The sequence below is a fragment of the Cucurbita moschata genome, unplaced genomic scaffold (genome assembly GCF_002738365.1).
Source record: "Cucurbita moschata cultivar Rifu unplaced genomic scaffold, Cmos_1.0 Cmo_Scf00002, whole genome shotgun sequence".
Lineage (NCBI taxonomy): Eukaryota > Viridiplantae > Streptophyta > Magnoliopsida > Cucurbitales > Cucurbitaceae > Cucurbita > Cucurbita moschata.
In genome coordinates, this window is record NW_019268518.1 from 2764400 (window position 1) to 2792397 (window position 27998).

Here is a 27998-nt window from a genome sequence, read left to right on the forward strand (position 1 = left end):
CGACTAGATAGAAAACGCTAGGCAAATAAACGTATGAATGAAATCAAGCACAATAATGCATTCCAATCAATTAAACCGTTGCAACAATCCCTAAGAACAATGAACTTAGCTATGCATATTCAAAGATCATAGGTCAATGATTTGATTTGCTATGTTGTTGTGTTATTAAATTAAATGCATTCAATCAAGTAAACCGTTTCAACCATCCTAAGAACAATGAACTTAGCTATACCTTATAGTGTGATTAAACTAAAAAATGTTGTGCTCAAATTATATACTTGTAGGACATCATTTTTAATTTAGCATATAGAAGAATGAGGTTGGATTGAATTGAGTTTGAACCTTTTTTTTTTTTTTTTTTTAACTCAATTCAATTGTTTGTATTACTAATTTTTTTAACTCAATCGATCTTTATTTAACAATGAGTTATTTTAAGTTTTAAAAGACTAAAAAATTTGTTTTAAAGAGTAATTCGAAAATAAATTATAAAAAAGAATAAAATGAGATATCATGTTGAAGGAGAAGCAAAAAGTAGCCGAAACGAATTGGACGGCAACTCCGGCACCCAATGGCACTTGAGTTCTCTTCAAATGGTATCAAAGCTTGGGCTGTTACAAATCGGACAATATTTGTTAGCAACATTTAGGTTACAAATGGTATCAGAGCCAAACATTTGTTAGCAGTGTAGTGAGTTTGGGCTATTACAAATGGTATCAGAACCAGACACTCGACAAACATTTGTTAGCAGTGCAGTGAGTTTGGACTATGACAAATGGTATCAGAGCCAGACACTCGACAGTATTCTAGCGAGAACGTTGAGCCCTCAAGAGAGGTGGATTATGAGATCTTATATCGGTTGAAGAGGGTGACGAAATATTATCTATAAGAGTGGTTGGAGAGGGTGACGAAACATTACTTATTAAGGGTGTGGAAACCTTTTTCTAGTAGACGCGTTTTAAAATCGTGAGGCAGACGACAATACGTAACGGATCAAAGCGGTGAATATCAACTAGGGATAAGTTTGAGCTAGTATTATATGCTAAAGAGGTATAGACATAGAAAGTATGAAATAATTGAAGAGTGTGAAGGTCTATTTTCCATTCAACCCAATTGATCAGAGTAGCCTCCAACGCAAGAACACCACAGGAATCCAATTATTGGTAACAGAATCATTTCAGCTCCTCCAATTATACTTTCATATCAAATATTTCTCTCACAATAATGTTATTTTTCCTCTCTCTCTCTCTCCCCCCATTACTCAAATCTCCCGACCAATATATCTGCAGCTGACACTTACTTCACTGTTAATACTCTCTGTGTTGAAGGAGCTCACAGACATGACATACATCAATATCAAACACTCTTTTCTCAGCCATCAACTCGATTCCGTTTGATTGGGCAGCAGCGAGACAACGGTTACCCCGACCAATCACCTCTACATCGTCGTCATTGTCGTCATCGTCTTCTTCTCCGTGTTCATATTTCCTTGCAATGGCCCTGGTGCTGGCATAAAACACAACCAAGGGCCAAACATCCAATTCTGACCAACCAATTCAAAACACAAGAACACATCAGAAATCACTCCCATTCTTCATTTTCTTCTCTTTTTTCCCTTCCTCTGTTCTTGTAGCTTACATTAAAACTTTGACTTGGGGTTATCTTTTATGTTACAGAGCTCAATGAGAGAATACAATCCAAAAATGAGAAACTTTTCTGTGTTCCTCGCACCTGCCCAGCATGTTTTTGTTAGAGATCTTACCAGGTTGTGCTAGGTAAAATTCTTTTTGCAAGATCTTCATTTATAGATACAGGAAGTGGTAGCATTTTGCTCAGTATGCCTGGTGTTTCTCTCATGCTGCATATGTTACAATTCAAAATCTCCATTAATATATGATCATTCTGCCCAAGAACTGAGTTTGGAAGGAACCCATTTGAAGATAATAAAATGAAACCTCCACTTACTCATTTAAGATAGCAATAATGTTATTCCTTGTCCGACAGAACAGGTCTATGTTATCCTGCAACTGCTTGAAAAGATAATACACATCACAATGCAGTAAAATGACCAATGGTAGCAAAACGAGCGGCCGAGCTGGATGATACGAATGAAAATAAAACAAAGCAAGTGGAAGAAAGCTTTGGAATATTATTTTGGGCACACTCTTTAGGATAGATTTGTCTACTACGAACGAACTCTTAGATAAGGCACAACCAACATAAATGAACTATCATAAGATGTTCGTAAGCTTCATTTAGGAAACGTTCAGTTTATACCGAGGTATTAGTTACGTGTCTCGGAAAGTGACAGAAAAGTGCATTCCTTCAGGAGTATAGTGTTGACATTATGCATTCGAGGTTTTAAGAACCCTGCAAAATTGTCCAAGAAGTCCTCTCTATCATTTCATTCCCACATCCTTATTCTCCAAGCAACATTTATAAGCTACTAGACAGATCCTTCAAGTGATTTCATAAGGAAAAAGAAGTAAGAACAGATGGGCCTTCATCTGTTTTAAGAGCATCCAATTTAGAGAGTGAATCTCACAATAATCAGATGTTGGTACTAAACTCATGGGAATTTGATACTCATCAGTAAAGAAGTAATCTAGACAGAAGAAATGTGACATAATACTTCAATATTAAGACAAGATAATTTGCTATTAGATATTCACCTTGTACATGGAAAGGTTGGCAGTAATTTGACTAAAAGCTTGAGCATTCTGTTCCAGAAGATGTGCAGCTGCACTGCTTATCTCTGAGACTAATGAAACGAAACGTGTCGATAAAAACTTGAATAACTCGAGGTGGTACGTGCTACTATGAAGAAGTATAGAGGGAAAAATTTCAAGATGCTAACCTTCAGAAGGCGAATTTACATTTCTGTTTATATTATGCATCATATGAGAATATGCAGCCATGCTGGGTCCAGGGGCTGAAGGTGTATTTATTTTTAAAGATGACTCCACCAGCTTATCCTGAACATCCATAAGAAATTGGTTCTTCAAACCAATATCAGATCATAAAGATATTAGAGGGAACATGTGACAACTACCACTACTATATCTTCAAAAACATTCTCTGTTCAACTTAGTGTCCTATAACTGTAACGGCTGTGGGCTTTCCCTTTCAGGCTTCCCCTCAAGGTTTTTAAAACGCGTCTTCTAGGGAGAGGTTTCCACAACCTTATAAAGAATGCTTTGTTCTCTTTCCCAACCGATGTGGGATCTCACAATAGGGTTCCACGTCAATTGGAGAAGGGAACGAGTGTCAAGGTTTTTAAAACGCGTCTACTAGGGAGAAGTTTCCAAACCCTTATAAAGAATGTTTCATTCTCTTTCCCAACCGATGTGGGATCTCACAATGGGGTCCCACATCAATTGGAGAAGGGAATGAGTGCCAGCGAGGATGCTAGGCCCCAAAGGGGGGTGAATTGTGAGATTCCACATCAGTTGAGGAGGAGAACGAAACATTCTTTATAAGGGTGTGGAAACATCTCCCTAGCAGACACGTTTTAAAAACTTTGAGGGGAAACCCGAAAGGGAAGGCCCAAAGAAAACAATATTTATTAGCAGTGAGCTTGGGCCGTTACAAATATTAACTTATGAAAGAGTTAATTGAAAGTGTATTCTCTCTTGAACAGGTTGTGCAACTAAACAGCCAAAAATATTGTCAGATCGAAGTCGAAATATAATGTTTTTCGTAACTATATGCCTTTCGATTTCAGTTTGATTCTTTTTTATGTGAGCTTTCATTTTGTATGCACCTTGCATTCTTTCTCTCTGAAACGAAAGGTTTGGTCTTATCATTCAAAAAGGGGGAAAAAAGTGGCACTGCATCCCAGAAAACTCATAGGGTTGTGTTTGATTCAGAAAATTTTTAGGCTCTGGGCATCAACATGAACCAAAAACAGGGAAATATCCAAAAGATTAACCAATGATCTTACAAATTCATGGAATCCAAGTCACCCTTACATGTTCTCATAATCAAACTTTGAATGTGAAGAACACAGGATTTGACAAGATTTTCAAGAATCTGATCCAGCCTAACATTAAAGCCATATGAACATCCTAGTATGCCTTTCTGTTCTTCACCAAAATAGGAAAATAAATGATAGCAAACACATATACATAAAAGTTCCGTACAGGTACCTTTCGATTGGTCACTTTCTTTCCAATATGTTCTTCAGGCTTCCTTCGTTTTCTCTGTAATGAAGTTTGTTAATCTTCTATAAGAACTTAAAGAAGGAAGCCTAGTGGTATCTTACACACACTAAATAACTCATACTTACAGTCATCCACCTACACCTTAAAGCAACATCCCGGACGGTTTTATCGCGTATCATGGCAGCGATCTTGATATACCTCAAAATGCTTGGTTCATCAGCAAACCTATCAAATGGCAAGCAAGAACAATATAGAGTATACTGTCAAAGGAAAGTTGATATCTGCAGTTAAGAAAGAAGGTATAGCCATTGATATCTATATGGTTTTATTCATAGAACAAGAAAGAAAAATGAACTAGACATGAGAAGAGCTTTCATTAATCAAGCAATCGAGGAAGAATGACTGACTTAACATAAAAGAAAATCCGACAGGAACATAAGTTTGAAGATTTTAAGAAAAAGAACCTACCTGACAAGACCTTCCTCCAATTTGAATTGTTCTTCCACAGACCATTCAACTGCTAACCCAGCATCATGCTTGAGACCTGGAACAGTATCAAGAAGCAGAGAGCCAGATGAATTGGCAGCTTGGCTGATAACAGTATGGTTGTGGTTGTGGTTGTTATTGTTGTTGTTGACGACACTCGAATTCCCCGAAAACATTATGGCGGGTGTGTTGTTAACCCCAAAATAATTCCCCATTGTCATCATCTCCGAGCTGCTGGTTGTTGCAGTAGATTGAAAAGATATGGCGTGCCGATTCAAAGCGGAACGCAACGTTTCGTCACGGTGAAACCCCGTGTTGGATTCTGCTGCCATGGTTACTAATCCTCTTATTTACAATAACTCTCACAGAAATCTCAGCTGAACCATATCCAACCTATAAATTCAGATTCATAAAACCCCAAGAAGGCACAAATTACAGGAAACAAAAGGGAAATACGAGCAGTATCAAAGATTATACGTCCATAATTCGCACTAAAATCCCACAATTCCAACACAATCGGGCAACAGAATCAGAGGAAATGCAAATTTGAATCAACAAGACCACACAATTAGCAAGCAACAAACTCAACACAAAGCATTCCTAAAGCTTCAAACTCCTCAAATCAAGAGATAAAACCCATGAAACAGCAAAATTACAAGAACCCAGATGAAAAAAAAAACCCCAAAAGGGGGAAGCGAAAGAGAAATTACTCACGTTGAATTCATCTGGGTAACGATCGAAGCCCTAAAAGCACCAAATGAAAAGGAGTTGCAGAGAAAACAAGAGAGAAAGAGAGAGAAATTAAGGGAAGGGGGTGGGGATAACCTTTATGGGTGCAACTTTCCGACGAAGCTCTGATTGGCTTTAATATTCCTTTATGAAATCCATTCATAAATGTAGAGAGAGAGAGAGAGAAAGAGAGAAGAACCCTTGAATTCTAAGCCACAGCTCCAAAAACAGATTCAAATACTGAAGAATTGGAGGCCTCACTGAGCCACCACCGAACCCACAAAGCCCTACGCCCAGTGATTTTGAAGTGGGTCATTTGGGTCACTCAATTTCAATCCTCCCACGGCTCCACCAATGAAAAACTGGGAGAAAAAGCACAAAATTTTAAAATTTAAAAGAAAGAAAAAAGGAAAAGAAAGAGAGAGAAGAAGAGGGGGTTTGTTTAATTTCAAATAAACAATGGATACGTTGCTGCAGATCTTGGAATTCAGGAACAGTGCGAATCCCCATAAGCATTTGATGCCAATTATTGTGGACTCTCCACCTTTGCTTTTTTAAAAATTAAAAAAAAAAAAAAAAGTTAGAAATGAATTTTGCTATAAAGGGTATAAATATGAACAAATTGGGTATTATTATGAGTGGAGTGGTGGATTATATACAGTGAAGGCATTTCTCATAAAACTAAGTAGCTGTTGTCTCACGCCATCATCTTCGTCTCTTAATTTTAATTTAATTTAATTTAATTTAATTATTTAACTTCATCCAATTATTCATTTTTCACCATTTTCACAATATTTCTCACCCTCTTTTATAAATATAAATATAATTTACAATTGTGAAAATAAATATGTAATTCCCCATTTAGTGCTTTCCCTACAGGCATTTTTAATTATAAGGGCTTTAATGAAAAAATCTATTTTTGGGTTCAGTTGGATTCTCTAATTTTTTTAATTAAATTTTTCATAAATCTCAAATGTCAAATATTCACCACTCACAATCCATAATTAATCTAAACATTAAATATTCTTAATTTTTATAATAATTAGGGTACTAATGGATTGTGTTGTGACTCTATTTTCAGATTGGTCGGGTTCATTTGACCAAAAAAATGTCAACCCATGAATCGATCCAAACTTTTTATTTGCCAAAAGTTCAATCCAACCAAAAAAATCTAACAAAATTTAATTTTTATGGTTTGAGTTTAGTCCACAATGTTATAGAAATTTATCTTACTATTAGTTTGAAAAATAAATATTTTTATTTTAATACATTAACCATTTAATTTTTTTTTTCTAGTTATTTAATAATAAAAAAGATAAAAAAAAAAATGAAAAGATTGTTTTTTTATTAGTATTTTTGGCTTAATTTTAAAAAAAAATAAATAAATTGATGACACGTGCAGGAAGTGAGATTAGGCACGGTGTGGGGCCCACAACGGAGAGTTTGAGTTAATAAATTAGTGGGTTCCACCCTGAAGAGTTGGAGATAACAACCCAAATTTTAAAAATAAAAAAAATGGTTTTTAAAAATTTTATTTTCATTTTTTAAATTTTATTTTCTTGATAAATTATAAAATCGAAACTCAACTTTAAACATTAAAAAGGCTATTTTTTTTATCGAAATTTTAATTTTATAATTCATTTTATTATTATTATTTTGTAAGGCCCTCTCTAGGAATTGTCGATAATAAATTCCAAATTTAAAAAATTAAAAATTAAATAAAAAAATATTCAGTTAAGAACTGATTCCTCTAGTTAGTTTTTTAATTAACAAAAATAACAATAAGATGCTTTTTTTTTTCCTTTTTTTCTTTTTTTTTTTTTTTCAAGAGAATAACACTAATTAACCATTTAGATATCATATTATATATTATGATAAATAATTTATATTATCCATAAACTTACGGTAAAAAAGAGAAAAATAATTACAAAGATAAAATAAAATGTGACCAAATTACATCCAATTTATTCTAATTTGGCTCTCAAAAGTTAAAAAAAAATTAAGAAAATGAAACTATATTTCATATAAATCTCATTTTCTTTTTCCTTTTTAATTATGAACTTAGAAAAATATGTATTTTTTATTTTTGCTATAATTACCCACAAAATACATCTATTTTAACCCACTCTAATATAAACTCATTAATAAAATAAGTCCCGAACATATATGTATATTTTTTTAAATAATTTAGATATTTTTAAAAAGGAATAAAGATGTCAGAATATTTTAAAAAATAATTTAGTTATTTTAGAAATAAATTACCTTAATTTTTATTATAAATACCCCTACTAAGGGTTTGAATCCCTAAATACTCTTTACTTATTTAAATAAATCTTAAATAAAGTAAAATTGTCTTAGACTGTCGTATAATATCTGTCCGACCGACTGATCTTAATAAGTAATAATTTTTATTTTTAAAATTTTGTTTAAGAAATTTAAAAATCATAAAAAAAAAAATAATGGAAAGACTAACTAGTAACTAATAATCCTGTTATACAGAAAAAAGTAGCTATCATGCCTTTTTCTGATGAAGCATAGAGTCCTTCGATTTCAGACTAATAAAGTTATCAAATGAATTGTAATGATGGTTGAAATGACCGAAAAAGATATATGAGTTAATATATGCTCTAACGTTGAAAATATCATTAAAAAAATAAAAAAAAAATTAAAAGAAAGGTCCCTCAATTCAATTATTTGAATTAATACGGGGTACGTGAATTAATTATATATAAAAATTTTGAAATCAAACGACTAACCACCAAAATTGAATGGCTAAATTACACAAGTATAAGAAACTAATATGTGATTATCTACAACAACAATAATGGGTTCCATGAAAAAGCACACAAACAAAATCCTTAGGGATTTTTGTCCGTTGCAATGGAGGAAAGAAGGGGAAAAAAAGTGATGATGATCAACAAGAATTCATGCTCCAATTATAGTTCTGATAGGCTATGTTGACTGGACCTCCATCTCCTAAAAGGTGTGTCAAAAGCCCTGCTTTATTCCCATCCAAGAACTTCATTATCCACCTCAATATCTCTTTCTCATTCCCAAAGTCCACCCCGAACCTGCAACCCATTAAAACCTCCTTCTTACTAAGCATCCACGTTACAAGTCAACTTCAAATAAGTCATCTCGACTCAGACCTTTCTATCTTAACTAGTTGAAGTAAGGTAGGACTCAGACCTTTCTATTTTAACCAGTTGAAGTAAGGTAGGACTCAGACCTTTCTATTTTAACCAGTTGAAGTAAGGTAGGACTCAGACCTCTATCTTAACCAATTGAAGTAAGGTAGGACTCGGACCTTTCAAATAAATCACCCGGACTGAAACCTCTATCGGGATCATTAAAGTAGAAGGAGTTAGTAAAGAAATGAGAAAGGAATGATGACAAACCACTTGATAATGCCCGTGAGAAGGACAGTTCTTTTATCCAAGTCAATCTCCACTCCACCAGCTTGGAAGAACTCCCTCGCAGCGCATCTTAGCTCAGCTTCGACGCCTTGAGGGCTAAAGAATCGCACTCTTGGGCTTGACTTCGTGCCACTGCACAGTCCAAAGTGAATCAAAGGATTCACTTCCCCAAACGCAAGCTGAAGAAGGGCTTATTACATTCAGTACTCTTTCAACAAAAACTAACCTAAACTAAGTATCATGAACTCATAAATTTACCTCCGCTCGCTTGTCACCGCTGCTGAAGGGCTTGGCAAAGGAATAGGGTGGCCGCCTATTGCCTCTTAGAATCCCATTCTTTATGGCAATGAGCGAGTATGGCTGCCCGCCGACCAAGTATTGGAAGTCGGAGAAGAAGGATTTTCTGTCTATTACGCCCTCCACCCGTCCAAATCTAATCAACCCATGGATCACCATCGCGTTGTACATGTTTAAGAAGAATGCTAGCTTTTCGTTGTGGGACAGTGCCTTGAGGTTCACGCGGTGGAGCTCTTGTGTTAGATTTATGTACCTGCCCAAGGGTATTAATGTTATTTTTGAACGTTCGTGAATATTTTAAAATTTTTGCCAAATGGGTACCTTCGAAATTCTTCACTGTTGCTAACAGCAAGATAATCGACGTGTTGAAGGTCGTTAGAGGCATAGGATTCTAATATGGCAGACATGATCCTGGCTAGTCTTTGGGCAACCATGGCAGCAGGCATGGGCTTGTTGTCGTTAACCGAGCCTCTGAAGTTGAAGCACCGAGATATGCATGACCCATGCTCGAGGAAACGATAGAAATGGTACCCATCTTCGAATTCATTCTCCCTAGAAAAACAACATACCTCTGCTCATTAGCCGATCAGTTAGACAGAAAATTGAATCTTTATGTCTAATAAGATTCTAAACTTTAAATTTTGCGTCTAGAACTTCCAAAAAAAATATAAACACTATTGCTCAGATGCAATCCAAAAAATATAAATACTATTGCTAAGATGCAATGATCGAGATAAAGATTTACCCAAAAACATGATGAATAAAGAACTTTTGAGCCATCTGCTTCCCAATTTCCACCGCCTACACATAGATCAAATTCAAATTCATCACCGAACAATATAAACATAGAAAATTTGTCGAAAACATATCTTTTTTTTAAGACCCAATTGAAATTTTTGGTCAAATTTAATATTTCTTTAGATAGATAAACACAAATTTAATAGAATTTGGATTAGTTTAGTTAAGGAAAGGAATATACCAAAATCAGTATATGGTCATTTGATTAATTCCCATAACTATAAGATCCATTTTTGGGAAGCGAGTCCACCTACTAATTACTCGCACAATTTACAATACCCTCTTCTTCCAATTATGATTCTCTACCCATCTATCATTTCACCCGCTTGTTAGTTGCTCCCCATCATTAATGTCCCCCGCCCCACACGGACACACCCTTCACCATGTCCCTCTTCCCACCCTCCACTCACTCAAGGGCATTCTCGTAATATCACTATTCTTGCCCGAGACGCTATGTTCGGTCCAGATTTAAACTTTTAACTTTTTGGTCCAAATTACACCGTAGGTGTCAGTCGAGCTCACGCGGTTAACGCTGTGCTCGTGTCAGCAATTTTAAACCAGTATAAGCTCCTTTCATTCATATACTCTCGAGCGAGCAAGATGGTAGTATAGAAAGTTACTTACATTGGATGGGATTTTTTGAATTGAAAAGCAATCAGGTGCTTCGCGGACCATGATGTAATGAGATGGTAAGTTAAGATGACCGTAGGATTTCAAAAGAAGGTTCAAAAGACGTCGATCCAACGGCCAGAAAACAGAGCATAGAACTTAATGACTATGGAGGAAAACATTGGATTTAACTAAGGATACTATAGAATCATACCTTAGTACGCCCACAATCAAGGCGCTGAATAAGCGCCTCCACCATATCGCCGCCGGAGAAGCAGTTCTTGACGATCTTCATCTTGATCAGACGGTCCTGAATCGGCAATCTCGATCTTAGAAATTTCACGATCTCCAGTAATCCGTCCGGCGATTCCTCCTCTGGATCGTCGAAACCGTACACCGGCGTAGCAGGTGCTTCGTCGGGGCATTTACTGCTCAACATATCTTTGATTCTCTGGTCAAATTCACCGCTGTTTCTCAGTGAGTTCAGCGCCACCAGACCGCCAAAAAGCTTCTCGTTGAAGAAAATTTGCGGCACCGATGAACTCCCCGTCCGCTTCATCAGCTCCTTCTCTCTCTGAGGAAAAACGTCGACGTTTATCTCAACAAATCTCAATCCCTTTTCATTCAAAAAACTCCTAACCGCTTTACAATCCCTGCAATTTGACCTCGAGAAGAAGCTGATTCTTCCCTTCAGTTCTCTGTTTTTATCCTCATCGCTCTTCATCTTCACGACGACTTTCAGGCCGGAGAGTTTGATTTCCGTAACGCCGGTTTGGGACTTCCCGTCGTCGTCGGTGTCGACGTTCTCATCTCTAAGTGACGAAATCCGTTTGAAAATCGCTACCGATAAACTACTGCTTCTCTCCCGTATAAACTTCCCAATCGACGGCATATCGACGGAGATATTCTCTGCCAAGCTCTGCGACCGTTTGTACGGCGGTTCACCAGCAGAGGAAATAGCAATTCCAGGTGGAGGCTCGGGTTTAGGAAGCTGAGAATGAGGCTCCAATACGCGTAGTTCGCCACTAATACGTTTCGAATCATGGTGAATCGGATCCTCTGTTTTCTCGGAATCAAACGACGAAACAGAGGAAGAAACAGAACAAGGGGATTCACTATCAGAGAGCTTCGATTGGTTTTCATCGGCAACGTAAAGTTTTCCGGAGAGCTCGGAATGATCAGAACCGTCCATCAATGGAAGTCGAGAAACAGAGGAATGAACGTCAACCACCATTAGAACAGAGGAATTCGTTGTAAGAAGAAAATGGAGGAGAAAGGAGGGGAAGGGGTTTAACGTTTTGAAGGGAGGAAGAAGGAAGAAGAAGTCAAATGGGACCCACAGAGACCACAATTTTTTACAATTAACCAAAAATGAAATAAATAATTTTAGAGACGGTTAGAGGGGGAGACGGGGGAGTGACCGGGGCCCACAAAGGTCACGTGATGTGAGGGGAGAAGGCATGTGATGACGTTTTTTTAATAAAAAAATTCCCTAATTCCACGTGGCAATCTCTTAGTCCAAATAAGAAAATGGATATCTATTTTAGTTTGTTCGGCGTCAAAACCGAAGACGACGACGCTTGTTATTGTATCTTATGCCGCTCCCTCGCCACGTCACTCCACGAATTTAAACCTTTTTTTAATTAAATTAAATAAATAACTAATGATTTAATAATTTTGTCTTTTATTTTCTCAACTTAGTTTCTATCTATTTTAGTTTTTTTTTTTTTTTTTAAGTTTTAAATATCTTGTATTTTTATATATAAATTCTTAAACATTTTATTTATTTATTTTAATTGAAATTGAATCCTAATTTGACTAAAATAAATCATTTATTTTATTCGAGTGGAATGGATAATGGGCAGTTAAATAAATAAGAAAATTGGAGGAAAAATAATAATATTATTATTATTATTTTAAAAAAAGGTTTTTACTTGTTCAAAAAAGGGGAAGTTATTCCCATGAATTCAACATAAATGGATAAGCTTTTGGTTCATCGTATTACATAAACTCAACTTTCAAACTATATATATATATATTTTTTGGACCAATTCTTAATTTAATTTAATAAGCTTTTGAATTATTCTTATAATTTTCTCGGGTTTTGAATTACGTCTCAATATTGTTGAACATGTTCCACTTGTTTGTTATCTCGTTTTAAAATATATTTTATTTTTTAAAAAAAATTAATAGGAATAAGATGGTTGGATGGCTTTATACATTTAAATTTTAAATATTAGAGATTGATACGTTTTGGATGATGTTGATTTAAACATGTTATTTTCATATAGATTTATAATTGTAATAATTTATGTCACCTTGAGTAAAGAATTGATACATAAATGAACTGAGATCATGTTCGAATCAAAGCTATCTTGAATATAGAATGATTAAAAATGACTTAAAGGAAATAAAAGTTACGACGTATATCACCAAGATGTGACTTAATTATGGGAATTTAATGGTTAAGAGTGCTTATTTGGAGCAATTCTATGTTGGATGACCTTGTATGAATGCTTGTGATGCAGGTGAGTCAGAACAAAACATATTGGAATGACTCGTGTTGGTCTGCGGGGATAGTTTTCACTCTTAAAAAATGTCGGAGTCATCTAATGTCAAATCTGGATTCCAAATCCTGATTCGAATCATGGGAATGGATGTTTACATAATTAAACTTCTAAACGGTTATAAATAAATTAATTTAAACTATCTGTTTCAAATGCAAAGGAGTACACGGAACAAGAGATCTCCACAGTTAGACAAAAAATTTGTCAGGGACTAATGCCTATCAATAACAGACAAGCTTACAAGTCAACCACGTGTGAAAATTGATGTTTGAATGATTACTATATTTGTAATTGATTTAATTATCCATTTTAATTGTAACTTGGGTTAATGACACGTAAGTTTGACTTTTTCTAAAAAGTATTTAAAAATTGAATTAAACAAGGTGATAGCATGGAAGAGTTGACGTGGAATACACATTAATAATTAAAATAAGTATAAGTTGGAATGAGAAAATGTTAGAACCAAACTTTGGGTTAAAATTAGGTGATATATAATTATAATAAATAGAATTCGGGTTTAGGGTCGAGATGTGACAGTGACGTTGAACGCTAGTAAAGTTGTACATTAAAAAATCTTTCCATCTAATTCAAAATTTTAGATGGATTGAGTTGGTGACCCGAGCAACGGCTTACAACCCAACCCAACCTAATCCTTATTAATTATAAACACATCAAATCAAATTGGATAGTTTTGGCAATTTCCAACCACAAAACTCAATAATATTACTCCCATGGACCCTCCCAATCACATTACTTTATCGGTTAATATCGACCGTAGTTCAATTGGTTAATGTCTTTAACTGTGAGGTTCGAGATTTGAAGGTACCCAGTTTCACGAATTGAACTAAAAAGACATAACACGGTTAAAGAAATTGCAAATGCCCTTAAGTATACAAAATTACATTAACGTTAGGAGATAATCTATGAGATGTCGACAGACCGTTTTTGTCCATACATTAATGATAAGAATTTTTTTTTATAAAGATAGAGCGTATTAATGTTACTTATAAAATTTTATGTGTATTTTTTAATTACATTACTAACGTAAAAATATTTTAAATTTTTTAAAGTTAGTATTTATTTTTTAAAAGTTAAAAATATATAATTAAAATCATACATCGGCCCAGCTTAAAACGGGAATTTCCAGGCTGGGGGAAAATGGGCCCAACAGTAGAAATGGGCCTGATGGATCAGCCCAGAGATAGGGAAAGCTAGAGTAGTGGATGACGTGGCAGATGTGCTTATCCGTGAGTGGAGGAAGGAAATGGGTGGTGGGGCCCGCACTTCACGTGTCAACTCTGAGTCCCATGTTTTTTTCCCAATTGACAAAAACACATAAGCTTATATATTTTCTTTTTAAAATATTTACAAAAAATTAATTTATTCTCCTTTTGTTTTGCTCAATTCTTCTCATTTTTGTCTTTTTTATTTTTATTTTTATTTTTTTCCTCCAAAGAACAAGCAAGCCAAATATAAATTTTGGCAAAATCTTCATGCCTTACACTCCCAATAATTGTAAAAAAAAAATGTAATAATTAATTCTAAAATTAAAAAAAATTGAATTTGAAATAAAAACTAAAAAATTAATTATAAAATATTTGAATTAAGTAATTAGGACCATTCTTTAGGTTAAATTTTTTTAAAACCAAATATTTTGGTCAATTTGGAAGTTGACTTTGTTAAGTCAACTCCAGTAATATTAACCATATTTGACATTTTGGATAAAATATTTGACATTTGTAACTGATGTTAGTGATGATTATGTTAGTGATAGCGTGGAGAAGTATAATTTTTTAAATAATTAAAAAATGGTAACATAATGTTTTAAATTAATTTTTTTAAAAAAATGGGAAAGTGGCTTAAAATTTTGGGAGGCTCCGAAGTTAAACAATTTGAAGGCAAGTTGGTCGAATTATTCACGAGAATTTTAAATAATTTTTAAAATTATAATTGCAAATAATAATGCTCACAGGAAGCGTGGAAAAATATTAATAAAATAAAAGCTTACACGACATCGCCATCGCCATCGCTCCAAACGAATCCTTCTCCATTGCCCCCACAAATATGCTTCTCTTTCCCTTCCCCCTCTTTCACTCCTCTTTCTCTCTCTCTTTCTCTCTCTTCCGCCATTGTTGCTCTGCAACTTTCCTCCATAGCCATGACTCCGCAATCCACCTATCTCCAAGTCCACATCGCCGCCCAGCATACTTTCTTTCTCAGCGAGGTGTTTTTGGCTTCATTTTCTTTTTTCCATTTCTCCTTTCCGATCATTTCTTCCTTTTTCTCATCTTGTTTTGTTTACATTTTGTTTTGCAGAAGGTTATTTCGGCTTATTCCGCAAGATTCCGGCGGATTAGCAAGCAGCATAGGCGAGCGAGAAGGCGAACAACCACAACAACTGCCTTTGGTGCTAGTTCCAGCGATGATTTCTCTAATTCTGCTATTGAGATCGATGATTTTCCTGGAGGAGTGAATGGATTCGAACTCATCTCAAGATTCTGCTACAACCGCGCTCAAATCGACATCACTGTCTCTAATGTTGCATTACTCCATTGCTGCGCCGTGTTCCTTGGAATGACGGAGGAGGTCGCCGCTGGGAACCTCATCCTGCAGACTGAGAATTTCCTCGACGGAATCTTTTACTGGTCGTGGAGTGATTTATTGTTGTGCCTTCGGAGTTGCGATTCCTTTTTCGCTTTTGCAGATTCGTCAGGGCTTTTGCAGAAGCTCGTTTGTGCTTTATTGGCCAAGATTGCACAGAATTCCAATGCGAGCCTCGTCACTCCTTCTTCCTCTTCTTCTTCCTCCTCACCTGATAATGCGTCTGGTAATTCAAGATTATCTACCAAATTGTGGTGGTTCGACGACATGTCGTTATTGCCTGCTCGGATCATTGAAAAAGTCGTACAGGGGATGGGGAGCTACGGGAGCAGCAATAACAGTTTGATTCTCACCAGATTTCTCCTCCATTACCTCAAAACCGCTGCTCAGAGCACTGTTGGGTACGTGTTACACTAACATTGAATCCAAAAGCTTCAACTATGAATATTAATCACATAATCTTATGTTTCGATAACAGATTAAACTCGTAAGCTTAAGAAATTGGTATCAATGTTCTAAGTTCTGATCACATACATATCCTTATGATTGAACTAATGAACTTGAGCCTTATCTTTAGGAATGAGCAACTATTGATTGAGGGTCTCTGGTTAACATATTAAACTGCAGTATATTGAAGGTTCGATTCATATGTTTAACAGGTATGGAAGTGGGCGGCCGAGGGGAGAGTACGGCGGGCTAGCGGACACCGCAGTGCACGGGGTGGTAATGGTGGGGAAAAGTATGTTTTCTTGCCGGGGGCTGTTCTGGGTGTTAAGAGTGGTGTCTGGTTTTGGTCTGAGCAAAGATTGTCGGAGTGGGTTGGAGAGGATGATCGGCGGGATGCTGGATCAGGCCAAACTGGATGATTTGCTGATCTCCGGGCACCACAAATGCACTTACGATGTGAATCTGGTGATAAGATTAATCAGAGTATTCGTGAACAACGATGGAGCTTTGTCTGTGCACAAGCTGAAAAAAGTGGGGAAACTGGTTGATAAGTATTTGGGGGAAATTTCTCCTGATCAAAACCTCAAAATATCCAAATTCTTGGGAGTTGCCGAGAGCTTGCCGGACTGTGCTAGAGATTGCTTCGATGGAGTTTACAGAGCAATTGACATCTACCTAGAGGTGAGTAGAACAAGAATTTCAAGCTCATAAACCTCATTATCATTCCATTTTTGTATTGAAAATCAGAGGTAGAATGAGTTGCCAATTAATCTGAAAAGGATTGTTTATTGTGTGTATTGTGTTCCAGTCTCATCCAAATCTTCCGATGGAAGAGAGGTCGAGGCTATGTAGATGTCTAAATCACGAGAAGCTGAGCCTAGAGACATGCAAGGCCTTGGCAAAGAATCCAAGAGTGCCGCCAAGGATAGCAGTGGAGGCACTGAAGTCTCAAGCAATGGGAGGTGGTCGTTCAAGCAAAGAGGAAACGACGGCGACCGCGTCGGCGATGGCAATGGTAGCAGCAGCAGGGGAGGAGGATAATCGGCGCAGTACTGAGTATTACAGCAGCGAGTGTCAAAGGGTTTTATCAAGTAGCAGCTTTGAGTCAGAAGGGTGTAGTAGCAGCACAGGCCAAGACACCAACAACAACAACCAAGACATGAAACTAAACCTGCAAAGGATGCAATGGAGAGTGGTAGAATTGGAGAAAGTTTGTAGGGAAATGAAGAGTAACATGTCCACTTTGGTTAGACAAACTGCCATCACTTCACCACCTACTTACCACAGAGCCTTGCCTAGACTGTGTTAAACTAAATAGACTCATCTCAGTATCTTCTTACACACCATCATTAACTTTTTGGTCGAACGACATGTACACATACCTATGCAGCCAAGTAATATCACATACACATTGTATTTGTATGTATAAATCCATCATTTGATTGCTTCATACGAGCACGAAACTCATCGACCCACGAGCGAAGTTTGAGATCGAAAAAGAAAATGCAAGTTGAGAGGAGTTTTAAATTTAGAGTGAGAATCTTAGTGAGAGTAAAATAATGGGAAGTTGAAGCATCTTGGTGAGGAAGAGAAGAAAGAAGTCAAAAAGGGACAGAAAATGGTAATAAATGGAATCAGATTTGTCTGGTGAAGAAAACCAGTGGCCAAAACCGAGCGGATTTAGCAGCTTCAGCTATGGATAACCAATTGGATGCAGACACGTGTACTTGCACACATGAGCTTACCATTTCGGTGTCCTATGTTTATTTAATCATTGTCCCTCAATTCCCAAAATAACTATCTATTAAACATAGATCGGATTAGGTTTTCAAACATTATGCAAATTTATAATCATCCATTTTGCACCCTCCATTTCAAATGGATGAACGGTCTAGATTTCGTAAACAGCGTACTTAGAGAATTGAGAGATCTCTCATATATATATATATATATAGTCAAAATTGAAAAATTTTATTTACACCAAAAATTAGGAATATAAAATGATTTTTATCCTAAAATAAATTCAAAAGTCTACCGATTAAAATAAATAAAAGTATGACATTGTTTACTTTGAGTATAAGGTTGTTATTATTAGGAATCATGACTCTTCACAATGGTATGATATTGTCCACTTTAAGCATAAGCTCTCATGACTTTGCTTTGGGCTTCCCCAATATTGTCCACTTTGAGCATAAGCTGTCATGGCTTTGCTTTCGGCTTCCAAAAGGCCTCATTGGAATGGAGATAGTGGAACTCACCCCATTAATCATCAACAAACTTACTAGTTACTATTACTGTTTTTATAACAAATAAAATAAAAAGTTCAGCAGAATTATTACCTAATATCAATCCAACCCATTTCATGAATAAAATGTGACCAATTAACCAACCAACAAAACTATTTGTTACAAATAACATCTTGTTGTTGCATCGAAACATAGAAATGCTGACTAATCTGACTAACATTGAACTTGGTAAAATAAAATGGTTGAATAATTGAAAAATGAGATTATTCTGGAATACACATTGAATGCTAAGATTGCTATCATCAAATACATATAAACATTTTAAACTTACTTTTGAATTCATTATTAGGTTCGAAACAATAAATATATATTTGAATTTTTTTTAAAAAATAAATATTGAAGTTTTAAAAAAAAGTATACTCTTTAATTCCTTGATAAAATTATTTAGAGATAATTTAAATTTGAAAGCATATTTAAAAGATTTAAAAATTTTGGACGGTAGAAAGAAAGAACAAAATTGGTTGGTTTATTGGTGATTTTGGAATATTAAAATAAGAAATATTAATTCCCGTGAAACGATGCGGTGGGTGTTTGCGGTTGACCGGACCATTACATTACAAGGAATCAACACATCTTTATTAATTAATCGCAATTTGGCGACTAATTGGGCGCCGCTTCTCCGCTACAAATAATAATAAATAAATAAATAAATAAATAAACGAGATAACTCTGGAGAAGTTTCACTTTGATATCATTTGTGACGTTTTATCCATAGGATTCGAACAAGATTTGTCCTTCGTGGCCTTAACATCGATGTGACAACGTTACTTAGTTGTCTTGAGTTGTTTCTAAGAGTGAAAACTATTATAAAAATCGGTACATGAATTTTTTTTAGCATATTTTATTCTCACTCACACGTTATCAGCTCGCATTGACTACGTCCTTGCCCTTTGTACACACCACCCGTTGCTCCTATCGATTGAATGGTCCGATGAAGTGTTCAGATCGTGGCGACGTGGGCAGTTCGCTGCCTACGATGTCGCGAGAAGTTCATTGAACCTTATCATTTAGAGGAAGGAGAAGTCGTAACAAGGTTTCCGTAGGTGAACTTGTGGAAGGATTATTATTGATGCCTAAACATCAAATGACCCGTGAACGTTTACAAACTTTTCTAGGATGTCGCACCATCAAGTGCGGAATGTCTGAGTTTCAAATCTCGATTTACATAATAAATCCTATTTATCAGTAATAAATGTTACATTACTAATTAAAATTTTATATTCTGGACCGGACCAATAAAATAAAAATACATTCTGGCAGAGTGAACTAAATTTTTTATTTTTAAAAAATTCAACGAAATCTAAATGAAAAAAAAGAATATAATTCAACTCAATTTTTATGGTTTGGGTTAGATAGTCTAAATTCATCTAATTATCTAATCATATAAACAACAATAAAAGGGTTAGAATATCAAAATTATTAACCAAAATTGGTGTGAAAAATTCAAATTTTAAAACAAGGTTTATCATACCAATAATAATTAAATGTAATTTAGAAAATAAAAGGTACAAAATAGGGTAAAAATAATTTAGTATAAATTTTGGGATTTAAAAACTTTATTTTGGGCTTAGGGCTCAAGTGGCCCAAATCCATCCTCTTTGGGACGGCCTTGAAACTGGCAGGCCTACGATTCTCCTATCCTCCCTCGCCATTTCTTAACTCAATCGCCACCGCGAGCCTGGCGGTAGAAACCCGCCGTCCGTCCAATAAACAGTGGCATAATCCGATTTGGGATTGACATCTTCAACAATGGCGCCGTTCCTCTCCCCTCAGATTTCCTTCGCCGTCGAATTTCGCAGCAGTTTCATCTTCTCTCCTTTGGGATAGTTTCTATGTGTACTCCGGTGAGGCTTTCGCTCTTCTTCTCTAATTGATAATCGACCAAATTGAATTCTGCAACCATTTAGAGTATGTCCGATCAAACTTCCGATAATACCAAGCCGCCATTGAAGTCCCTTTCCTTACAAGATTGGGAATCTTTCTTTGAAGACTTCCACAGCGGTGGACCTCGTCTTCACCGATGGACTTCTCAATTTTCCATCACATCTTCTTCTCTTATCGACTTGGTTCTCTCCTCCATCCTCAAGCGGGATTTCCCTCTCAATCTCAAGCTTCAGCTCCTCCATTTCATCGACGAGTTCGTTTCCCTGTCCGATTCCCCTGACTCTGCTGTATCTGAATCCATATTAGAGCGTTTGGTTGATACCCTTCGCGTGGTTGTCCAATCTCCGAACTCCGATGGCCTTCACTTTACCTTCTCTCTCAAGGAGCAAATTATGGTCTCCACCACATCCATTTTCATTTCCCTCGATGCCTTGAGGAATTTCGATGTTCGATTGCTGGAGAGCTTGATTGAATTGCTGCTTACCGTTGTTAATCGCCCAAATCATGGGATTGATAGACAGACCCGCGCAATTGCGTCTGAGTGCTTGAGGGAATTGGAGAAGGCTTACCCTTGTTTACTGTCACTTGTTGTGGGACATCTATGGAGCTTGTGCCAAAGCGAGCGCACGCACGCATCGCAGAGCTATATTTTGCTATTCACAACCGTCATCAGTAATATTGTTGCTCAAAGATCAAGCGTATCGATTCTCAGCACGTCCGTTCCTTTGGTTCCTTTCAATGTTCCGCCATCTGTTCTTGCCCCAGATTCGAGCACGAATAGGGAGGTTTCTCCTGGATTGAATTCTAAAGAATTGAGGAGGGCGATAGCGTTCTTGCTTGAATCGCCACAAATTCTTACTCCGCCTGCTATGGTTGAATTTATGACAATGATAATGCCCGTAGCTTTAGCTTTGGAGTTGCAGGCGTCAATGTTGAAGGTGCAATTCTTTGGAATGATATATTCCTTTGATCCTATGCTGTGCCATGTTGTTTTGATGATGTATTTGCATTTTTTAGACGCATTTGATGAGCAAGAAGGCGAGATTGCTCGCCGTCTTTTGTTGATTTCTAGAGAAACACAGCAACATCTGGTTTTCCGTTTGCTTGCACTCCATTGGTTGTTGGGTTTATTCAGGACTGATAGTCCACTAGGCAAAAAGATGACTTCAGCTGCTGAAATGGGTTTGAACTTTTATCCGGCAGTGTTTGATCCGCTTGCTCTTAAAGCTTTGAAGCTCGACCTTCTTGCCTTCACCTCAATACGTAATCAAATGTCCAAAACTGAGACTGTTTCAGACCAAGATTCAGATTCTGGAAAGTCAGTGGTGAAGCTTCTTCAAGATGGTCTGGTATGCGTATCAGCTTTCAAATGGCTACCTTCAGGAAGCACAGAAACTGCTGTAGCTTTTCGTGCCTTCCATAAATTCTTGATAGGGGTGTCATCTCATTCTGTCTCCGACTCGAACGCCGATAAAATTCTTGTGGATTCCAGCATCTTCCGTATGTTGCAGGTTCTACACTGCTCTATTTTCCCATTTCTGTTGTGTTTAGTTCTCCATTTTCTAAACTAGCAAGTTATAAAGTTAATTTTTCCATGTCGGTCTGCTGATTGTTGTTCTGCTGGAGAATTTTGTCTTAACCATGAAAAGTGTGACACTAGAGAGCATCATTTTCAATCTTCATTGTTTCATACTGCTTATAAGGCTAAGAAGCATTAAATTGGGTTTAGAACCATGAGCTAATATAGCAGTATGCCAGTATCCAATAAACTTTAGAGTCGAGGTCCAAAACACCGCACATGGTCTGCCTGTAACATTCACTAGTTGTAACGAATGCTGAATTTAATTTCCAATTCTAGTGATATCTCTCTCTAGTATTTTGGTTTGAGAAATTGCTTCTGGTTTCCTCCAATGGGCTAGAAGGTTAAAATATGTGTGAAACCTGCCCCTGGAGGATTTGGAGGAGGAAATTAAGCCTTAGCCACGAGAAGCCCATTTGTTCGTGACAAACCACTGAAGGCCTCTCTCTTTCTGCTTAACATATTTGTTAGAATTGGTTATAGGGGTCGACAAAAAAAAGAGAATCAACTGTATTTTGATGTTTACAATATTTACCTTCCAGGAGATGCTTGTGGAGTTAATATTGGAAAATCAGAGATTGGTTCCCGTTATTGTTGCTTTCACTGACCGGTTGTTAAGGTGTCAAAAGCACAGATGGTTAGCAGAGAGCCTGCTCCAGAAATTTGACGAGCATTTGCTTCCAAAAGTTGCAATAAACTACAAACTGGTGTCTTGCTTCTCAGTATTCAATAGAATGGCCGAAAATGATACGATACCTCCCAGTGGATTGCTTGGACTCTTTGCTAAGTTCATGCTGTTTCTTGTTGAGAAACATGGACCGGACACGGGGCTGAAGTCTTGGTCTCTTGGAAGTAAGGTACTTGGGATTTGCAGGACGTTGTTGATGCACCACCAAAGTTCTCGATTGTTCCTTAAAATGTCTCGTCTTCTTGCGTTTACTTGCCTCTATTTTCCTGACTTGGAAGTTCGTGATAATGCAAGGTACATAAAATCAAGATTTTCTCACGTTCTTTTCATTGTCTTCCTTTGATCCAGCTTCTTAATTAATGAGTTAATTTATTTATTTATTTCAGGATCTATTTACGTATGCTGATTTGTGTACCTGGAAAGAAGCTTAGGGACTTGCTAAAACTTGGAGACCAACCCTTTGGCATTTCTCAATCTCTTCATTCTGGTGCTTTGTACAATGTCCAGTCTCCACGACTTTCTCATGATCTCAAAAAGTCCAGAAACATCTCATCCTATATACATTTAAAACGAAAAATCCCCTTACTTGTAAAGCAATCCTGGTCATTATCTCTATCAACTCTAGGAGTTGAAGATTATAAGCTTGGTTTGTCAGAGGGTATCAGGGACGGCGAACCTGTGGTTGAAGAAAGGGTGACTGAGTTCTCTTCTAACATTGAAACAATTAATCTAGCTCAGGAGCCATTGCGTGTGATGGACTCGAAGATTTCCAAGATTTTGGATATATTACGGAGACATTTTTCATGCATTCCTGACTTCAGGCATATGCCAGGGCTTAAAGTTACAATATTTTGTAGCTTAAGTTTTGAATCGGAGCCATTCAGTCGCATTTGGGGAACTGATACATTTGCTAAGAATTTGGATGATACGGATAACCATCCTGCAATGTATGCAACTGTGCTCAAGTTTTCTTCATCTGCACCTTTTGGTTCTATTCCATCTCGTCATATACCTTTTATTTTGGGAGAGTCTACAGGGGATGAAGGCAGTCCTAGTAAAAGGGTCTCCTCATTGGACATTGTTCCCGTTCAGAATGGTTATGGAAAAGATGAAAGATTTAAGGCTCTGGTAGCAGTTGAATTGGAACCAAGGGAGCCCACACCAGGACTCGTCGATGTCTCAATTGAATCTACCGCAGGAAGTGGCCAGATCATTCGTGGTCCTCTTCAGAGTATCACAGTAGGACTTGAAGATTTGTTTCTTAAAGCTGTTGTCCCATCAGATATCTCAATGGATGAAATCCCTGGTTATTGTTCAGATTTATTCAATGCTCTTTGGGAGGCATGTGGAACATCTTCCAATACTGGGCGAGAGACATTTTCACTGAAAGGAGGCAAAGGAGTTGCAGCTATTAGTGGAACCAGATCAGTCAAACTACTTGAAGTCTCAGTGGCTTCTTTGATTGAGGCTGTTGAACTCTACCTGGCTCCTTTTATCGTGAGCGTTATAGGTGAACAGCTCATTGAAATCGTGAAGGATCGAGATATTATCGAGAATGTCATCTGGGAGGACATGGCATCTGAGAACTTCTCACAACTGACCTCTTCAGTACCTGATCTTGATAGAGGCCCACTACGTCTTACATATTTTTCAAATGAAGATGAAATGGGAAGCAACATCAGTAGCTATAAGAGAAACATGGGCCACTTTCATATTTTGATATTTCTTCCACCAAGGTTTCACCTTCTTTTCCAGATGGAAGTTTCCGATTGTTCAACCTTAGTTCGAATTCGAACTGATCACTGGCCTTGCTTGGCTTACGTCGATGATTACTTGGAGGCTCTGTTTCTCGCATAAGAGGATATCTATCAGTTTATCTATCACCTCGGAAGAGTCTATCTAGTTTTGTTGTAGACACTTGCAAGATGAGGGTATTTTTTTCTTGGAAACCCTTGGTAGATATACAAAATTAGTAAATACTTGTAGTTTCTGCTCAAATTGTATTCTTTCTGTGTACGGAAGAGGGCACTTTCTTTAAGTCGGGGATCATTATAGCAGAGGCTTAAAAGTTGCAAATGTAAACTTAGTCTGTATTTACGATGCATACAGGTTAAAACCACGTGATATGATTTCTTGCTTTGAGACTTATGAGCATACATTTTTCTCATTATATTTATATCTCAGAGAGTGTTTTCAAGTGCTGATAAGAACGACATTGGAAAACACAAAAGGGATTGCTCGTTCTGGCTTGAAAAATCAGGTTAGTATGTGTATAAGTTTTGTTTTGATATTTGGTCAAATACTCCAAGATCTTATTGAAATCTGTTTGTAACTCGTTTATGAATTTCTTTTTGCCAGGTTCAAGCGTTCAGGATTTTGCGCTCGCATTTTCATGTCGAGAAAATTTGCTAAGGTAAGACACTAGAATGAGCTCGTTTTTCTGTGAGTTGCTCTCTGTAATGTTTATTGGAGGCAGTATACAAAGCAAAACAGTACACTTTTTGATACATAGTTCAAATTGTTCATTTGTGTTGAGATTTGTTGGTTCTGGTCTTCTTCCACAGCCTCTTCTCAGGCAACCAGCTTCAATGGTCTCATCATCTCATTGTCTTCATGATCCAATATCTGCAACAATCATATAGTAATGCATGTTAGTTATGATCTACGGTTGCTTTAGAAACATTTAGTCAATAATATGAACTTGCTACTTACGTGACAATGGTAAACATAGCCAGGCTCCGCAGTTGCATCGAACGGGTATGATGCGTTCGATTGTATGTTGGAAAACCTCACCAGTATCTTTGTCACATATCCAGGCATCATCTTGTAGACATTCTTCCACCCTTTCTCATGACTGCTTACCTTAATCCGTTTTCCACGTGCATGTTGTTCAATTTTGCACTTCACTGCATCTTTTTTTTTCGTCATGCAATCCTTAAACTCTTCCAGCCGAACCAGCTCTGTCTGGTCGAGTGCGGCCAGTAGCCCGATGTGAATGTGTAATGGATGATTGTCCTCTGTTAGATTGATCACGTACCATATCTCTGTGCTCCCTACCTTTGGCTTCTCTGTCACTGGTGCTTCATACCTTTTTCCGTTTATGTATAGATGGATTGGCTCGTCGATGTCACTCGTGTATTCGTACATGGCAATGTACCGAGTGTGCGATGCATCGGATAGTTTTGGTTTCGGGTACTCTATTAGTTTGCTGGGAACTCTCTGCGTTTCAACTTCTTTCTTTCTGGAAATATAAAATTTCATCACTTTGTTGTTACCTTCACTTGCGGGATCCCCGGATGGATAAGGGTAGGCTGCACCGTTGGCTAGGATGACTGTGTCAATCATTGACTTTGAAAAGTCAACCACCACGTCAGCAATCTCTGATGGTGCCAGTAGGATCGCCTTGGAAACTACAGGTTTTGCAAGGTAGGCCGAGTCCGATCCTACATGTATGAATCTAAGGCCATTGGTAAAGAAAAATTTGAAGAATCTAGCGTTACTAGCATTGATGATGCGGAATCGATACTTGCGACGTTGTACTGTCATACGTGGCCAGGCTTTACCGTTGACGACGATAACGTCGCCAAAGTATTCCGGTTGCCACTGGGGATGTATAGAGGGATTATTGCCGGTGGAATTCATGAAGATGGAGCCATTGTGGAGAAAGCTTCGATCAAAGACGACCAATGGATGGTCGAATTCGCGACCGTGAGGGAGTCGGAGAGGAGCCTCAACATGGTGGTGACGGATTATATAGGATCCAATCAGGCCAGCAAGAAGGTTGACTCTAGTCAACCCCATGGCATGATCATGGTACCAAAGATTCCCAGGGTGCTGGTGATTGTTATAGTGATATGTCTTGTTGGTCCACGAGGGTCCTTTCTGCTTGAAGCCATTAGTAAACCATGAGGTTGCATGGCCATCGCTGCCAGGCTCGGTGATGCCGCCATGGAGATGAACCACCGTCGGGATGCCACGATTTCCGGCGGGTATGGCGGTCGGAATTGTGGGATCCCATGGAAGAATATGCCGGTCAGGGAGGTGATTTTCCCACGTCACATACGTTGAGATGCCATGGATGGCTTCGATTGTAGGGCCAGGAACTGTTGCAGAGTCCTTGGAAACACCGTAAGCAAAAACAGGAGTCGGGGGAAGATCTCGATGAAATTTCTGCACAGACAAAGGAAAAAAACAAGAAGAAAAATTACTTTTTGGGTTGAAATCCAGATTCTTAAAAGGAAGAAGAAACATACCCATGTCTTGAGGAACATGCCAAGGCGGAGATGCTTGGAATGGCGGCCATGGAAGCCGGAGAGTGTGGGGATTTCCGGCAAGTCGTCGACGAACATCGGCAGCTTCTTGGGATTTATAAGCCGTTCAGAACCAAACCCAGTTGTTGCAGAGAAACAGCAAAACAGGAACAGAATTGGGAGCACCATTGTTCGAAGAAAACTACGAACAATGCTTGAATTTGGATATTGGAAGAAAATGAAGAGGGAGGGGGGATTATATGTGGTCTGAGACACAGTGGGAAACGGGTCTGGAAGTCAGAGAGACAGCGAGTGTGTCAACTTTCAATTGTTTTTGTTGGTTTGTGCAACTTTTAATTCTCCACCTCAGTGTGCTTTTTTCTCCACTAATCAGAATAAATTCTGGCAAGATTTTTTAGTTTCCCCCCCTTTTTCTGTTCCTCTCCCGACCACGGATTTAGATCCATTAAACAGAGTGGAGGAAGAGAAGGAAAGCTAAAAAAAAAGCAAGTAATTATTAGAAACCAAACCCCTTTTGGTTTGAAAAAACCAACACCCATTCATGGAAACCATCTTGTTGTTCTATTCTGTTCTGTTCTGTTCTGTTCAGAGAGTAAAATCAATGAAAAGAAGAAACAGAGCCATGTTTTGATGAACATCGGTAGCTTAGAATGTTTAAGGATGTTGCCCATGGAAGCTTCTTCACAACCAAAATTCACTGGTTTGGGATGGCAATGGATTTTGAGATTTTGGATTTCGATTTGTTTCGTTAAAAAAACGACAAGGGTCTCATGGTTTTCAAAAGAATCGGTGATGCGATCGACTCGACTCGATAACCCATTTGAATTTGATTCAATTAAATGAAAATTGTGGGTAAAAAACTTAAAAGAATTGAAAATTATTACTTATTACTAACGAGACACCTTAGTCTCTAGTCAGGCTAGACTCTCTTAATAGTAGACACGTTTTAAAACTTTCACGAGAAGTCGAAGTCTAGAAAGAAAAGTCCAAAGATGATAAACACGTTTATAGCGCTCGGTTTAACCTATTAAAATAAGTTTCAATTTGACTCTGGGAAGAAGTATGATTTTTTTCCATCCAAATTTTTTCTTTTTAAAATCTTTATTAAAGTACAATGCTTTTTAATAAAATATCTGTTTTTTTTTTTTTTTTTTTTTTTT

At 37.3% G+C, this 27998-nt stretch overlaps 5 protein-coding genes across 12 annotated transcripts; 2 read left to right on the plus strand and 3 right to left on the minus strand.

Annotated features, from left to right (window-relative positions):
- Positions 1-1055: 1055 nt before the first annotated feature.
- On the plus strand, positions 1056-17557 carry LOC111458421 (BTB/POZ domain-containing protein At1g50280). 2 transcript variants are annotated; one of them, XM_023101084.1, is made up of 5 exons: positions 1056-1248; positions 15164-15286; positions 15379-16064; positions 16323-16791; positions 16919-17557. In XM_023101084.1, the coding sequence occupies exons 1-5, from the start codon at positions 1222-1224 to the stop codon at positions 17417-17419; spliced, it is 1806 nt and encodes a 601-aa protein (XP_022956852.1). In that variant the 5' UTR covers positions 1056-1221; the 3' UTR covers positions 17420-17557. The 2 variants fall into 2 exon arrangements, with proteins under 2 accessions (XP_022956852.1, XP_022956861.1); XM_023101093.1 differs by having other exon boundaries at positions 1083-1250; positions 15158-15286.
- Positions 1094-5827, minus strand: LOC111458466. Of its 6 annotated transcripts, none has more exons than XM_023101176.1 (9): positions 5361-5717; positions 4629-5039; positions 4286-4385; positions 4146-4199; positions 2855-2996; positions 2670-2758; positions 1963-2024; positions 1760-1855; positions 1099-1540 (listed from the first exon to the last, which is right to left on the minus strand). In XM_023101176.1, coding segments are annotated over exons 2-9 (894 nt in total). In that variant the 5' UTR covers positions 4979-5039; positions 5361-5717; the 3' UTR covers positions 1099-1539. The 6 variants fall into 6 exon arrangements, 5 of the variants coding, with proteins under 5 accessions (XP_022956952.1, XP_022956937.1, XP_022956944.1 ...); XR_002713130.1 differs by lacking the exon at positions 1099-1540 and adding an exon at positions 2275-2367 and having other exon boundaries at positions 1799-1855; positions 5361-5827; XM_023101184.1 differs by having other exon boundaries at positions 1094-1855; positions 2670-2752; positions 5361-5731.
- LOC111458410 lies at positions 8094-12016 on the minus strand. Of its 2 annotated transcripts, none has more exons than XM_023101063.1 (6): positions 10710-12003; positions 9834-9889; positions 9410-9640; positions 9050-9341; positions 8774-8970; positions 8094-8446 (listed from the first exon to the last, which is right to left on the minus strand). In XM_023101063.1, the coding sequence occupies exons 1-6, from the start codon at positions 11727-11729 to the stop codon at positions 8290-8292; spliced, it is 1953 nt and encodes a 650-aa protein (XP_022956831.1). In that variant the 5' UTR covers positions 11730-12003; the 3' UTR covers positions 8094-8289. The 2 variants fall into 2 exon arrangements, with proteins under 2 accessions (XP_022956831.1, XP_022956840.1); XM_023101072.1 differs by lacking the exon at positions 8094-8446 and adding an exon at positions 8635-8677 and having other exon boundaries at positions 8720-8970; positions 10710-12016.
- A 2508-nt stretch (positions 17558-20065) lies between the features above and the next one.
- LOC111458401 (AP-5 complex subunit beta-1) lies at positions 20066-25102 on the plus strand. The gene is made up of 4 exons (XM_023101050.1): positions 20066-21811; positions 22422-22861; positions 22954-24827; positions 24926-25102. The coding sequence occupies exons 1-3, from the start codon at positions 20327-20329 to the stop codon at positions 24422-24424; spliced, it is 3396 nt and encodes a 1131-aa protein (XP_022956818.1). The 5' UTR covers positions 20066-20326; the 3' UTR covers positions 24425-24827; positions 24926-25102.
- On the minus strand, positions 24997-27031 carry LOC111458437 (multicopper oxidase LPR2-like). Its single transcript, XM_023101118.1, has 3 exons — positions 26821-27031; positions 25280-26737; positions 24997-25192 (listed from the first exon to the last, which is right to left on the minus strand). Exons 1-3 carry the CDS (start codon positions 27004-27006, stop codon positions 25139-25141), a joined length of 1698 nt encoding a protein of 565 aa, XP_022956886.1. The 5' UTR covers positions 27007-27031; the 3' UTR covers positions 24997-25138.
- Positions 27032-27998: the final 967 nt, after the last annotated feature.

Bases quoted from the DNA above. Each gene is read 5' to 3' on its own strand.
- LOC111458410 (XM_023101063.1), bottom strand. From the start codon at position 11,729: ATGGTGGTTGACGTTCATTCCTCTGTTTCTCGACTTCCATTGATGGAC. The intron at 9,890-10,709 runs GTATGATTCTAT...ATCTATGTGTAG, and splicing joins TTGATTGTGGGCGTACTAAG to GCGGTGGAAATTGGGAAGCA. The intron at 8,447-8,773 runs GTTTGTCATCAT...AATGGGTTGCAG, and splicing joins CTCACGGGCATTATCAAGTG to GTTCGGGGTGGACTTTGGGA.
- LOC111458401 (XM_023101050.1), top strand. From the start codon at position 20,327: ATGTCCGATCAAACTTCCGATAATACCAAGCCGCCATTGAAGTCCCTT. The intron at 21,812-22,421 runs GTTCTACACTGC...TTTACCTTCCAG, and splicing joins GCATCTTCCGTATGTTGCAG to GAGATGCTTGTGGAGTTAAT. The intron at 22,862-22,953 runs GTACATAAAATC...TATTTATTTCAG, and splicing joins GAAGTTCGTGATAATGCAAG to GATCTATTTACGTATGCTGA.
- LOC111458466 (XM_023101169.1), bottom strand. From the start codon at position 4,978: ATGGCAGCAGAATCCAACACGGGGTTTCACCGTGACGAAACGTTGCGT. The intron at 4,386-4,628 runs GTAGGTTCTTTT...GCCATTTGATAG, and splicing joins TTGGAGGAAGGTCTTGTCAG to GTTTGCTGATGAACCAAGCA. The intron at 4,200-4,285 runs GTAAGTATGAGT...ACTTCATTACAG, and splicing joins TAAGGTGTAGGTGGATGACT to AGAAAACGAAGGAAGCCTGA.
- LOC111458421 (XM_023101084.1), top strand. From the start codon at position 1,222: ATGTTATTTTTCCTCTCTCTCTCTCTC. The intron at 15,287-15,378 runs GTGTTTTTGGCT...TTTGTTTTGCAG, and splicing joins ATACTTTCTTTCTCAGCGAG to AAGGTTATTTCGGCTTATTC. The intron at 16,792-16,918 runs GTGAGTAGAACA...ATTGTGTTCCAG, and splicing joins CAATTGACATCTACCTAGAG to TCTCATCCAAATCTTCCGAT.
- LOC111458437 (XM_023101118.1), bottom strand. From the start codon at position 27,006: ATGGTGCTCCCAATTCTGTTCCTGTTTTGCTGTTTCTCTGCAACAACT. The intron at 26,738-26,820 runs GTATGTTTCTTC...TTGTCTGTGCAG, and splicing joins GCATGTTCCTCAAGACATGG to AAATTTCATCGAGATCTTCC. The intron at 25,193-25,279 runs GTAAGTAGCAAG...TGATTGTTGCAG, and splicing joins GCTATGTTTACCATTGTCAC to ATATTGGATCATGAAGACAA.